A 12,545-nucleotide genomic window follows, 5' to 3' on the forward strand; every position below is an offset into this window, starting at 1 on the left:
ATCCAACATAGAAAAGACTGAACTCATTCTTGCTTAAAATACAGCATCCCACCCAGGAAGCACCAATTCACTGGGATTCCCTGGCAGAAGACCCTGAGGAAGTCACTGTTAGTCCCAAATTTTGTGGCGTTCAGCTTAAATCCAAAGAGCACCAGGTGCAGACCAAGCTGAAGGGACAGAGCCCTGCAGAACCTCTTGGTTCAGCAGCAATGCTGAGACTCCATAGCTCAGCTCAGGAGACCTCTAATGGGAACTTTGGTGGTTTTTTGTTCCTCCAACTCAGCCATCAGTGGGCTAAAAGCTCTGTTCTGCCCCAAGGTTGCCTGATGGCTCTAAAGAAACACTGATGTAAAAGAGCTGGGGTTTAGTAAATCTCCCCAGAAAACCTGACCACAATTGGTTGTCAGCTTCATGCTTCTTCAGCCTCACAACCACACATGCCTTTTCAGCTGGGACAGACTGACACAGGAAATTGCTGTTCCCTGTTTGCCCCATGACTATTTTATGGTTTCACAGGCATTTTAAGATTCTCTCAGTTCTACATGGTAAGCAAATAGTCTAACAAATGGTCAAACACAGAATGGCACCTTGATATGACACTGCTATTTGTGAATAGCTGTTTTTTCAGACTGAAAAAGAACCAAACACAGCAGAGTCCGAGAAAGTAATTTATTTCCACTTGTCCTTATGAGTTAAAGACAGTATCTTTTCTTTATAAAACAGTATCATGTACTATTTAGAAAATGATTACACCTTTCTTGTCCAAGTTACACCCAGATATGTCCTCCTGTCTATCTTTTAAGGATAGGTGGGTTGGTTGATTCCTTTCTTTACGAGCAATCCTCAGAATGTAGCGTCAGAAAACATATATAGGTGAGGATAAAGTTACCAGCAAATGGATAACTGTTCCTGGATAATTATACATTAACAGAGGAACTCATCCACCAACTAGTGCTCCATTGGCTCCTCTGCCTTCTCCACGGTTTCTTCAACAGGTGGAACCGGCTTAGAGAGAGGGAAAAGAAATATTTTAGGAAGGCAGAAGACAACACTTGACAAATCAGCTTTATCCCCACTGGAGGACTATGAGTGGAAAATGCAGCTTGTGTCAGCCAACAGTTCACAAAATACTGTTATCCAAATTAAGCACAGTTGGTAATTAGGAGACTACAGAGGTGTCTTGCTAGGGCATGAGAAACATGAGCAACCACTTCTGCTGTAAAAGAGTGAAAACTCATACTTGATCAGAGATGAGGAAAGAAGATGATATTGGAATAACCTGGCATAAATCCAGCATAAATTGATTTAATAAGCATCTGAGTTACCAGTTAAGATTATACAGTGTTCATATAGCAACTACATATTTTAAAAATCACCTTCCTAAAACTCTGCTAGAGTAGTAGACTCAAATTTATGTTAAACATAGTAGATCATATCTAATTACTGTCTTTCAAATAAGCCTATTTATTTATATCTGAACCACTCACCTTTCTCTGTGGTCTCTCCTCAAGACCTTCTAGGAATGGTGCTACATCATCATCATCATAGATGGTAAACTCCATGTCTTTGCCCACAATTCCAATTGAAACATTCTGTCAAGCAAAGGGTTGGAAGCAGTGAGAAGCATTCTCCTGCAATTAACTTTGGCTTTACAGCTTTCACTTATAAAAGCTATCATATTTCAAAATCTTCTAAGTAAAGCCATTCAAAGGTTTCAATTTCTTTCATTGTGTTTCTTTAACAACACACACAATTTTTTAAAGCTACCTGTTTTAATTTCATTTTAATTTTCAGTACTTTAAGACTTCTAAAAAACATGGCGAGCTAAGAATAAAAAACATGGAAAATGGTAGATAATTGGATATCCTTAGAATTTTCTTCTTCAACGGGTCCTCAATTCATTGTCAAAAGTTTGTGCAGCTTTATGATGCTGGATGCTCTATAAACTGTTGGTGCATTACCTTCACTCACTGCCCAGGTGAATTACTGAGTGTGCTTACAATGCAAAGCTGGGATTCTACAGCTGCAGGTAATGCATATTAAACACTGATTAAAGCTTAAGATAGAGTGAAGCCACCAGGAAAACAATGTCTTATTTAGTGAAAGCATTCTTCTTTTTGTGAAGAAATTTAAATGTGAGATGAACACAGAACAGTAGATAAACTGGTGACATGAAGATATTATCTACCAGTATTCAGCTTCAAAGCTTCAGTGCCAGCCATACTTCACAAGAATTTTGTCACAGTTACTTGCAAGTAACAATGGCAAAGGAAACCTAGTCCTTACCTTGGTGGTCAGATCCTGTTCAGCAGGAAGAGTCTCTCTCAGGGCTCGCAGTCCATGTTTAACTAGCTCATTTAGATTACCTTAAAATGGAATCAAAAAGACGTTGACAAACTATATGGTATTACCTCTACACAATCATTCCCCTTCTTCCTAAATCTAGTTGACAACTCCAAAATCAGCTTGGGTCAACTTGACTCCCAGACTTCCTCTCCTTTCTGAGCAGAGCTGGTTATAAAAGCTTTCCTTGAGAAACCAGCCTTCCCCTAGATTTGAAGTCAAGTGCATCCATTTTTGAGTCTTGCCTTGATTCAAGTTTTTTTCCCCCAAGCAGGTATTCAATTGTTCCTCATCATCATCCCATACAAAAATATATTCACCACTTCAAATGCAGCACCTAAATACTTGCCCTGACCTACCAACCCTGCTCTGCTATGGAAACACTTTCCCCGGGTTAAAAAGAGCAGAGGCTTTTCATGTTTTTCACAGCTTTTCTGAGCACAGCTTTTCTTTCCATTAGATGCAATAAACATCCACATGAAAATGTCAACCATATTCTCTGAAATTTTGTCTTCGTGCGGATTTACAGTTATGCCAAACTTGGCTCACAAAATTTACCTTCACCTCACTAAATGCAAAAGGATGGAGTGGCAGCAGGAGATAAACTGCAGAAGTGATGGACACCAGTGGGTAGAGGGAGTTCCATTACTCACAGTCAGTGAACTCAGTCATGTGCCTCTCCAAGTAAGTTCGTGCTGACTGTGAACGAGCACCAATGGACATGGCTTTGCAGTCAAAATAGTTTGCAGAGGGACAAGTCTGGAAGATGTGAGGACCCATATCCTACAAAGAGAGAAGAAAACCCCCACAGAATGTTAAACAAATATATAAATTCGCACCAACTCTGCTGCTGGAGCATGACATTTTCTAAAAGAGTTTTGCTTCATGGTACATCACACCTACATGTGTGCACAGAAACATATTTTATATTGCTGATCATATCACCGGTCTTATGCAATTCCTTCAAAACTGTTGTTTAAAAAAACACAACAACAACTTAAAAAAAAACCCAAAAACCTCTTTTTTTCCACTTCACTCATCTACACCTTTTAATGGACAGGATGGCTGGCACGAAAAAGTGTTTCTTCCTCAGTTCTACAAATTGCACTGTGCTTAAGTATTGCACACTTAGGAGTATTGCACTCCCTACTTCATGGCTTGCAGCAGGTATTTTACACACATTCTGTCTTATCTACAAAAAAGTAGAAACTTGCTGTAGACTAGACCACACCATCCAAAATTTCAGGCAATATCATAATTTCCTCCAACCATCATCATGTCAACAATCTTAAGGACAGAGATTCTCTGTCTGCTGCATTAAGTAAAATGTTGTTGCTAAAGAAGTGAGAGAGAGGCCAGTGGTGATTTCCACATCCATTTTCTTACTGGAAGTTTTTAAAATAATAGCTTGTAAGCATCCAAAATCAATTGCAAAATATTTATATAAACAAATCTCATCTTTGCACGTTAAAATAGTAAGTGTAGGTAGGATTAGCTATTAATTAACACTTCTGAACTATATTGTAGGGTAAGATACTATTCAGAGAATTTTGATGAGTCTGCCTCTTCCATCTTTCCCTCTCAACATCTATTTGTTGCATATAGTTCCCAAAGCACATTTTCCTGCAGAGCAGTAGCAGCCAGAGCAGCTTACTCACATCATAGCCTGCGATGAGCAGTCCTACTCCATAGGGCCTCCTGCCGTAGCGCTGGGTTGGAATCTGGGTTTCTTGAGAAAGCTAAGGAAACAATCTCAAAATTATATGATAATTACCCAAGAGTTTTCCTAAACCAAGCAGAGATGGACCAAAACACATCGTTATGGGGTGTTCTCTGAAAGTATACACAAGCAGTGTGAACAAAGAAGAACTGTCCAAAAACCTTTCTCAACTTTTAAGCTGTGATAGATGAAAGTCATTTTATGAAGTGCATAAAAAAAGGATACTGCTTCCAATTAGTGACACTAGGCGAGAAACTGGAAGAGGTCTATCGAACACAAATCTAGAATCCAAACACTCTTGGCGCATGAAATTGCTAGGGAGCAAAAATAGAAAAATAAACTTTAAAAATTCACATCAGCGCATAGATCAAAGACACAATGAGGTTTTTTTCTCAAGGCTTGTCTGTTAAGGTAAGCATTTTTGTTTCAGCTCTGCTCATTGAGAAAAAGGGTCAAAGGCTTTCCATGATTTCATTTCTACATGACCTATCACTGTTATTGAGAAAGTTGACCACAGGTTTGATAAAGCATAAGCTGAGCATTTCAGCCATAGAAATGCAGAGAAAGTAGAAGTTCACGCAGGCAACACATGGATCCTCTGGAGAAATACCAAGGTTAAATGGTAACATTGCTTTGTGACACTGCAGCAATTAAAACTTATTTCAGAAATCCTTCCCACCACTTCTGAACAAAACTGCTAAAAGCAAGCCCCCCTGAAGCCCACACAAACAGCACTGTATGTCTTTAATAACTTTCTCAAATGTGTGTACACAGAAGGAGCTGCCAGAGGAAAATAAATGATGGAGTTTCTCAGACTGCTTGGAAACCCTATCACACTGAGGAAACCAGACAGGACTGTTTTACTTGTAACAAAACCAAAGAGCAAAATTTTAGGCCAAACAAATGAGATTTCTGCCAACTAGTTAAAAACTTGCCAGAATTTCATGCTGAGGTCTTTGGCATAATACAAGATTAAGATGCAACTCAAGACTAATCCTTAGCAAAGCAGAAAATGTCATTTGCAATAGTCTGAATGAACTTTCCCTCATTATTGCAGCACTGTGTATGTCAACAAGCAGGATACTCACCACAAGAGTCTTGCATCGGCAGTAAGTCCAGCAATGGAGATACCAATATGGTTGTCAACGTACAGGATTTTTTTCTGATGAGCTGCCAGCTCAGACTGTGCTCTCTATGCATAAAAGGAGAAAGCTATGTAGCAAACTGAACAGTCTGCCAAGCACTGTGGAGAAATCTGCTAACATTTATAGGAAGAACTGAGTATGTTCATGAAACAATAAAAAAGAATAAATTTATAAACTTGCAACAGAAGACAAGAAAAACCTAATTCCACTTCAGTTCTCTCAGAACAAAAGAAAGAATAGACACTTACTCAAGTTTTGGGAAAAGAAAGGAATAGATTTACTGCTTAGTAACAAATGAAAAGAAAACAAAAAAAGAGGAACACATCTGTTAAAGGAAAAAAATCTTCTATTCATTTCCTTCACCAGTTTGTGAAGATCTGCTTTGCATAGGTACTGGAAGTATTTCAGTTCTCCAGCAAAGCGAATCTGCAATTGCATTTACATTTCATGTCTAAGTACAGACTGCAAAAAACTAATTTCCCAGACCAAAACTTTTCTATGAACATTACTGTCCCCACTGAGACCAGAGTTCAGAAGTTACCTTGAGAGCCACCAGGACAGCGTGTGTTTTTGACTTCAGCCCCACAGTAGCTGAGCCTTGTTTCACCGCTTCCATGGCATATTCAATCTGATGAATACGGCCCTGCAAAACCAAGTCAAAGGTCATCAATCACTCTCTAGTTAATCCTCTGAATCAGTTTCCAATGGGTTTGCATTCCCAGACCTCTGATTCCCCTCCCCAGCAGGGGCACTCACTGCACAACAGGTTAAATCAGCACGTGATTCAAAGACAGACAGAACTTCCAGCTGACGTTGGACACTTTACTTTAAATCGGTTTTGCTGTAGAAATGGGTCTTACACAATTGTTGTGTCTCACCAGCCATTCCCCAATAACTTCTGAACAAGTTATTGGCCAACTGCAGCCAAGCCTGAAACAGGACTAGAGGTCTCAAAGAAAATTAAGCCCTTACAAGCTCTGCAGAGGTGGCCATGTAACAGAAGCACTGAGGGTTTTCCCAAATTCAGCACTCCAGCCCATCTCAGACAGCCAACATGGGCACTCCTATCCTGCAAGCATGGACACCATGGAGCTGCATCCCATCAGTTGGGAGGGAGTGAAACACAGCAGCTGTTATGGTGAATGTGCAAGGGATGATCTACAGGACACCACCTTTCCATAGGTTGTTGGGGATTTTTGGCATAAAGTTTTTTATTTAGGTCTACTAGAGAGACCCTAATGTCAAATTTCACCCCCTGTTGTAACTGGAATTTCAATCACATAGGATATATCCTGCCCAAGAGCAGCACTGAATTGCAGTAACCTGTCCAACATGAATTTGTCAGCTGTCAGGAACAACATGCAAGACTGTAAAAATGTAAAACTGCTTCATGTTTTTAAATCTCCTACTTCCTTTTCTTTACTATTAGAAAACATCTAACATATTTGAAAACATTTCCCAATAAAGTATGATTTCATCCTGCATTAACAGTGCCATAAACTATTATGGCATCACATCACTGCCTCACCTGCAAGAACAGATGGAATAGCAATTGCAGCACAGTAGCAATTTTAAATGTCTTTTTTTCAAAAAAAAAAAAAAACAACCCAACACTAATAATATTTTCAAGGAAATTAAAGAAAAACACAGAAATTTGTGCTGTTGATATTTTGCAGTAGCTGCTAAAAGTCTCAAGAGAATGTTATAGTTTTAAAAGTAACTTTTAAAGTAACAGATAAGACAAAAAAAATTAAAGTTTATCATAGAGAACCTCCCAGAGAAACACAATCATAAAGAAGGATTAGAACAGCTCAAAGGCACCTACACCTACCATGGTACTGACTGAAAAAAAGGGAAATATTCAAGGTTGTCTTCATGGAGAATGGAAAGGATAGAACACTCTCTGTTGCACTGCATCTCACATGCAATAATATTACATGATGAAGAATTTCAGTAGCAATACAAACCCACAAACTAATGATACATTAGTTTTATACTAATACAACTTGCTACTTGCATTTAAAAAAAATAAATCTGTAATTTTGCTGTATATATAAATGAGTCTTCTTCCAAGGCTCTGGTTTTCTATAAGTATCCTGTCTTAAAATATCCATAGTGAGAAAAGAGGCAATATTAAATACCTCAGCTAACACTGGCTTTTAAAATTCCAGAATATTTAATTTCAACACAAGCTGTGAAAGTTTCAGAACACACAGTGTATGTTTTCAGAAACAATACAAAGTGGGAAACTGATTCAGAGGTAGTAAAAATTTCAAATTCAAATGCAAATCTCACTTGAACCTCCCAATTATAAACTAAATAGTTTCTTTCCCATATTATCTAGTGGACAGATGAGAGAAAGACCCAGCAACAGCCTAACTTTGGGGAGACTGAAACTGTTTCATGCTTTGTGTACCTTACCTACCAACTTATTATAGCCCTGTGATCATAGAGTCGTGGAATGGTTTGGGTTGGAAGGGACCTTTACAAGATCATCCTGTCCAACCACCCAAAGATGACAGCAACTCTTTTGTACCCCACAGGTACATGTAGAAAGCAAGTGCCTTAAGCACCTGGAGGGGACAAGGCCCAGGTAAGCAGCACTCAGGTCCATACACCAGCAGACAGGGATGTGCTGAGTGAGGGCTTTCTGGACACCTACAGCCTACAAAGGGAGAGGGGAGCAGCCTGCAGGAAGCTTCAGACACCTGAGCACAACCTTTGTGACTGTAATACCACTGCTGTGAGGTGGAGAAACCCAAAAAGCAAGTTAAAACCCCAGTGAGTAAGTGTATAAAGGTTTTACCTGCGGGCTCCAAACTGTGACATCATTGTCATACTGGTTGCGAAACTGGAATGAACAAAATAAAACTCATTAGTATCCCTAATAAGCTAACAGAATGCTCCTGGAGGAAACTCTGCTTGTTCCCACAGAATCCCATCACCACAGAATCAATAAGGTTGTAAAGATTTCTGATATATCAAGTCCAATCTGTGACTGAACACAACCCTGTTAACTAGACCATGGCACTGAGTGCCACATCCAGCCTCCCTGAACACCTCCAGGGATGGTGACTCCACCACCTCCCTCAGCAGCCCATTCCAATGGCCACCCTTTCTGTGAACAAGTTCTTACTTTGTTGAATTCCTTTTGTCAAACTGTTAGGTGGAAGGGACCTCTGGAAGTCATCCAGTCCAACCCCCCTGCAAAGGCAGGGTGGCGGGAGCAGTGACACAGGAACACGTTCAGGTGGGTTTGAATGTTTCCAGAGAGGGAGACTCCATGGCCTCCCTGGGCAGCCTTTCCAGCGCTCTGACACGCTCAGTGTAAAGAAGTTTTTCCTTATGTTGAGGTGGAACTTCTTTTGTTTCAGTTTATGACCATTGCTCCTCATCCTGTCCCTGGGCACCACTGAAAAGGGTCTGGCACCATGCTCTTAGCCCCCCTCTAAGATATCTGTATGCATAATGAATTCCCTCTCAGCCTTCTCTCCCAGACTGAACAGGCCCAGCTCCTCACAACAGAGATGCTCCAGACCCCTGCAGAGATATCTACGTGGATTCTCACAGGGCCTCGGAACTCTTTGTCCAGCCCCGAAGCAGGGCCCGCTCCCCGCTCCCATTCGTTTTCAGGCCGGCAGCGAGGCCCTGTCCCGCCCGCGGCCCCGCGTGGCCCGGGAACTGCTTACTCACGGGCCCGCTCCCCGCCGCCCGCTCTCCCGGCTGCCCCGTGCCGGCTGGGCAGGCCGGGCAGGCGGCGGGGGTGCCGTGTCCCGGGCCGTGTGCCCTGTCTCGCCCCGGCGCCCCTCACCATCGTCCTGCTTCCCGGCGGCGGCGGCGGCGGCTCCGGGCGGCGCGGGGCAGCGAGCGCTCCGGGATGGGAGCGGGCAGGCAGCGCCAGTCGCGCCCCGAGTCATCGATGGGCCGCGCCTGCGCTCTGCCTCTGAGAGCGAGGCGGCTCCTCAAACGCCGATTTAAATTACCTAATTTGTTTTGTTATTTTTAGGCTTTCTGATGAATAAAGAAGTTCATTTGGTTCGGAAACGACTTCCTTTCCTCCCCGTTTCTGCGTGGGAACAGGATGTATAAAGGTTTTATTAGGCGAGCTGAGCAGCTTTCGGGAGTCCCGGCGCTGGCAGTAAATACTGCCGCAGCCTCTCCCGGAGCGGCGCTCCCCAATAACTTCCTACGGCACTGAGGGATTCCCTCCCCACAGCTCCATCCCTCCGCCCGAGGAACTGCAGCACACGCAGACATTTCCTCTCATTTTGGCAAAACCGCGGTAGTCTTGATAGAGGGCTAAACCCACGCCAAGGCTCCCCATTGTTCTGTGTTTGTACAGCGAGGAACGGCAGCGGCCGGGATTTTAGCGATAAAAAGGCAGGATTGTAAAACTTCGTGGAGAATATTGGTAATAGCTGCGTAAATGAAGAACTTTTGGAAGCTGTACGAACTGCTGCAGGTTTATTAAGTAACAACTGAAGTATTTTCCCGAGGAATCTTTCCCCCGTTATTAGCTGGATAGGACAAGATATAGCCAAACCCGAACTCACCAGATGTGCGGCTATTAAAAATTGATTCCGAAAGGAAGGGCTTGGGGTCCGGCGGCAGCAGGAAGGGGGCAGGGCTCGGAGTGCCTGCTGCCGCAGGGCTGCCGGCAGCACCCGTGCTCAGTATTCCCAGGGCAGCAGGGCCAGAGGATGCCGGAGGCAGGAATAATCTCTAGAACGGGGAAATGCTTACCGTGGGAGGAAGTCATTCACTTCCTTCTGGATGCTCCTTCTTGCCCTTTAGGCTCAGGACGAGACTTCTACAGGCAGGGCTAGAGCCAGAGGGTTGGAGGTGTTTTTGTGATTTCACCTCAATGTGCTGCTGCTAAGGAGCACCCGGCCTATTCCTCATCGAAGTATTTGAACTGAGGGTGTATGTGTGGATTCCGAAGACGAGAAAGGCAAAATCAAATAGCTCTTTTTCAGATAACAAAGGCATCACACCAGAAAGGAAGTGTTTTGCATATATTACAAATTTAATTGCAGAGTGAAAATCAGAAGCAGCAATCAATATATTACATCGAGACATCACAATGTAAAAGAGTACAGGACTGAAAAGTAAAGCTAAAACTATCCTCCCATTTAAATGAACTACTTATTAAAAAATCGAAGTTAGGAGAAAATTATTGGTTTCTCTGGGTCTGGATTGAAGGCACTTGAGACAGTAGTTCATGTTTGGACTCAGGTGTTTATTATTTCTTATCAGTAAAACAGTCTCACTCCTGTGAGTTCTGCAGCTTTTCATTAGCAAGGCACAAAATGGCCAACTATCTCTTGTTACAAGGTCTTTTAAGACTAAGCTATCCAATTAAGAACTGTAACCTGGATTATTTTCCCTTTTAACCCAATAACTAAACCCAAGGAGCCCACAATGCAGACTTTTCTGCCCAATTACAAAATGCCACCCAAACCCATGGAGAAGAAGGAAGAAGAACCAAGAAGAAGAAAGCCAGGACGACACCCTGTGCCCTCCATCTTGCTTCCATCCACGACATACTAAAAATCCCAAAACCTAAATTTCTCGCCAAGTGATGTACCCACACTGCTCTCTATAATCCATTTCACACTTTTGTGGATTCTAGTCTATCTTGAAGTCTAGCAAACTTTCTCCATGAATGAGAGTCAAAGTCAGTGCTCCCCTGTGGGTCAGGACACCCCAGAGCAGACAGAGAAATATTCCTGGTGCCCTGGGTTTCCACAGAAAATAATATTTCCTCCTTTTTAGTTTCAGAGTTGGCAACCTGGTAGCCAGGATGACTTCAGAGCAATGAATACACAATTGATAGGTGTATGAAAACAAGTTCAGTGCCCAGTACTGTCCAAATTAAATGTAAGGAATGATTAGGAAGGAGAACAAAACATAAAGCATTGCTGTGCCACTGTATAAATCCATGCTGCATCTGACACCGTTGAACATTGGTCGTGACTCTTGTTTCCCACCTTGAAATGATGTGGCACTGGGAAAAGTAGAAAGAAGCATTCAAATTATGGAATAGCTTCATATAAAGGTTGACAGTAAGGAGTAGAAGTCCTCAGTGTAAATAGCAGGAAAGGCTTTGAACTCTTGCCAAATCACAGCTGGCACAGAGATGCTGAATAGATTCAATGCTTCTCTCTGTCCTGCAGTGCTGGTATGGGGTGCCATTAAAAGCAGCAGGTTCAAGCCAAGCCAAAGGAGTACTTGTGGGTCTTGTCATACCTGTGCTGTGGAAACCTCTGCATCTGAACACACCACAGGCTTTTGGCCATGTATTGAGAGATTCACATTGGAGATATTGGACAGATTCACAGACTAAACAACTGTCCAAGCCGCCAATGCTGCTGCTGCAATGTTTGAGCTAAGTGCAGCAGTGAAAGCATAGCTAACCTAAACCATGAATATACAGTCTCAAGAGAAACTAATGAGCCTGTTTTATTCTATGCTGTGTTTCCAGCAGAGTTATAAACAGCATCTGACATCTGAGCGATGACAGGCATTGCTCTGCAGAGATTAATGTACAGCAACTGAAAGGCAAGGCCATTATGCCTCTGCTTCTGCTGATTCACGAGAGGAAACAACATTCCTGCAAGTCCCTTTTTGGGATACCACTCACCATCAGCCCACATTAACCCCTGTGTGCTATGCTCCTGTAGTTAGATGGAGTATTTTTGGCAAAAGATTGGCTCCTCTGAGGTCAGTGGTGACACTCTGGGAGCACTCCCAGGGGCTGCACGTTGTGCTGCTTAGGCACAGCAGACTGCCGAAGGAGGAGGAAGAAAACTGCTGTGCCAGAGTAAGAGACAGACTGAATGAAGGCAGTGCCTCCATCCCCTTGGAGAAGGGGAATGATAGATCCCAGAGAGATCACAGAGCCACTCCTGTCAGATGGACAAGTGGTTGCCCACAAATAGCAGTGCTGTCATAATGTGCTCAGGACTGAGCATTTTGACTAAGTTATTTTGAGAACTGTCTTACTGCCTTGACAATGTGAACAATCCATATTTGGATTTAATACAGGTAAGAGATTTGCTTCATTAATAGATATATGGTGACAAGACTGCTTAATTAATTAGAAGCCTTGGTGTATGACATACGTAGTATTTGATGACATTTTCATCAAGTAGGTTAAGGCTAAAAATAAAAATTTGACAGCAGCTATAAATGTACATACTTGTCTTTAGAATAATTTAAAGACAATCTTAGAAGTTCTTACAAAGAAAAAAAATCTATATCATTTTATATTAATACTGTAAATAGGAAAAAATAACCTCTCTATATAAATTATACCAGATTTCATTCCTATTCTT

General features: G+C 42.2%; 1 protein-coding gene across 1 annotated transcript; it reads right to left on the reverse strand.

Moving 5' to 3' along the window:
• Positions 1-655: 655 nt before the first annotated feature.
• PSMA1 (proteasome 20S subunit alpha 1) lies at positions 656-9,140 on the reverse strand. The gene is given in 12 exon segments (XM_059848921.1): positions 656-1,005; positions 1,488-1,592; positions 2,287-2,366; positions 2,997-3,126; positions 4,002-4,072; positions 4,289-4,377; positions 5,152-5,255; positions 5,750-5,851; positions 8,015-8,059; positions 9,020-9,034; positions 9,037-9,092; positions 9,095-9,140. Coding segments are annotated over 12 exon segments (885 nt in total). The 5' UTR covers positions 9,126-9,140; the 3' UTR covers positions 656-948.
• Between the last annotated feature and the right edge of the window lie 3,405 nt (positions 9,141-12,545).

Source organism: Haemorhous mexicanus, chromosome 6 (genome assembly GCF_027477595.1).
Source record: "Haemorhous mexicanus isolate bHaeMex1 chromosome 6, bHaeMex1.pri, whole genome shotgun sequence".
In the NCBI taxonomy this organism is placed as follows: domain Eukaryota; kingdom Metazoa; phylum Chordata; class Aves; order Passeriformes; family Fringillidae; genus Haemorhous; species Haemorhous mexicanus.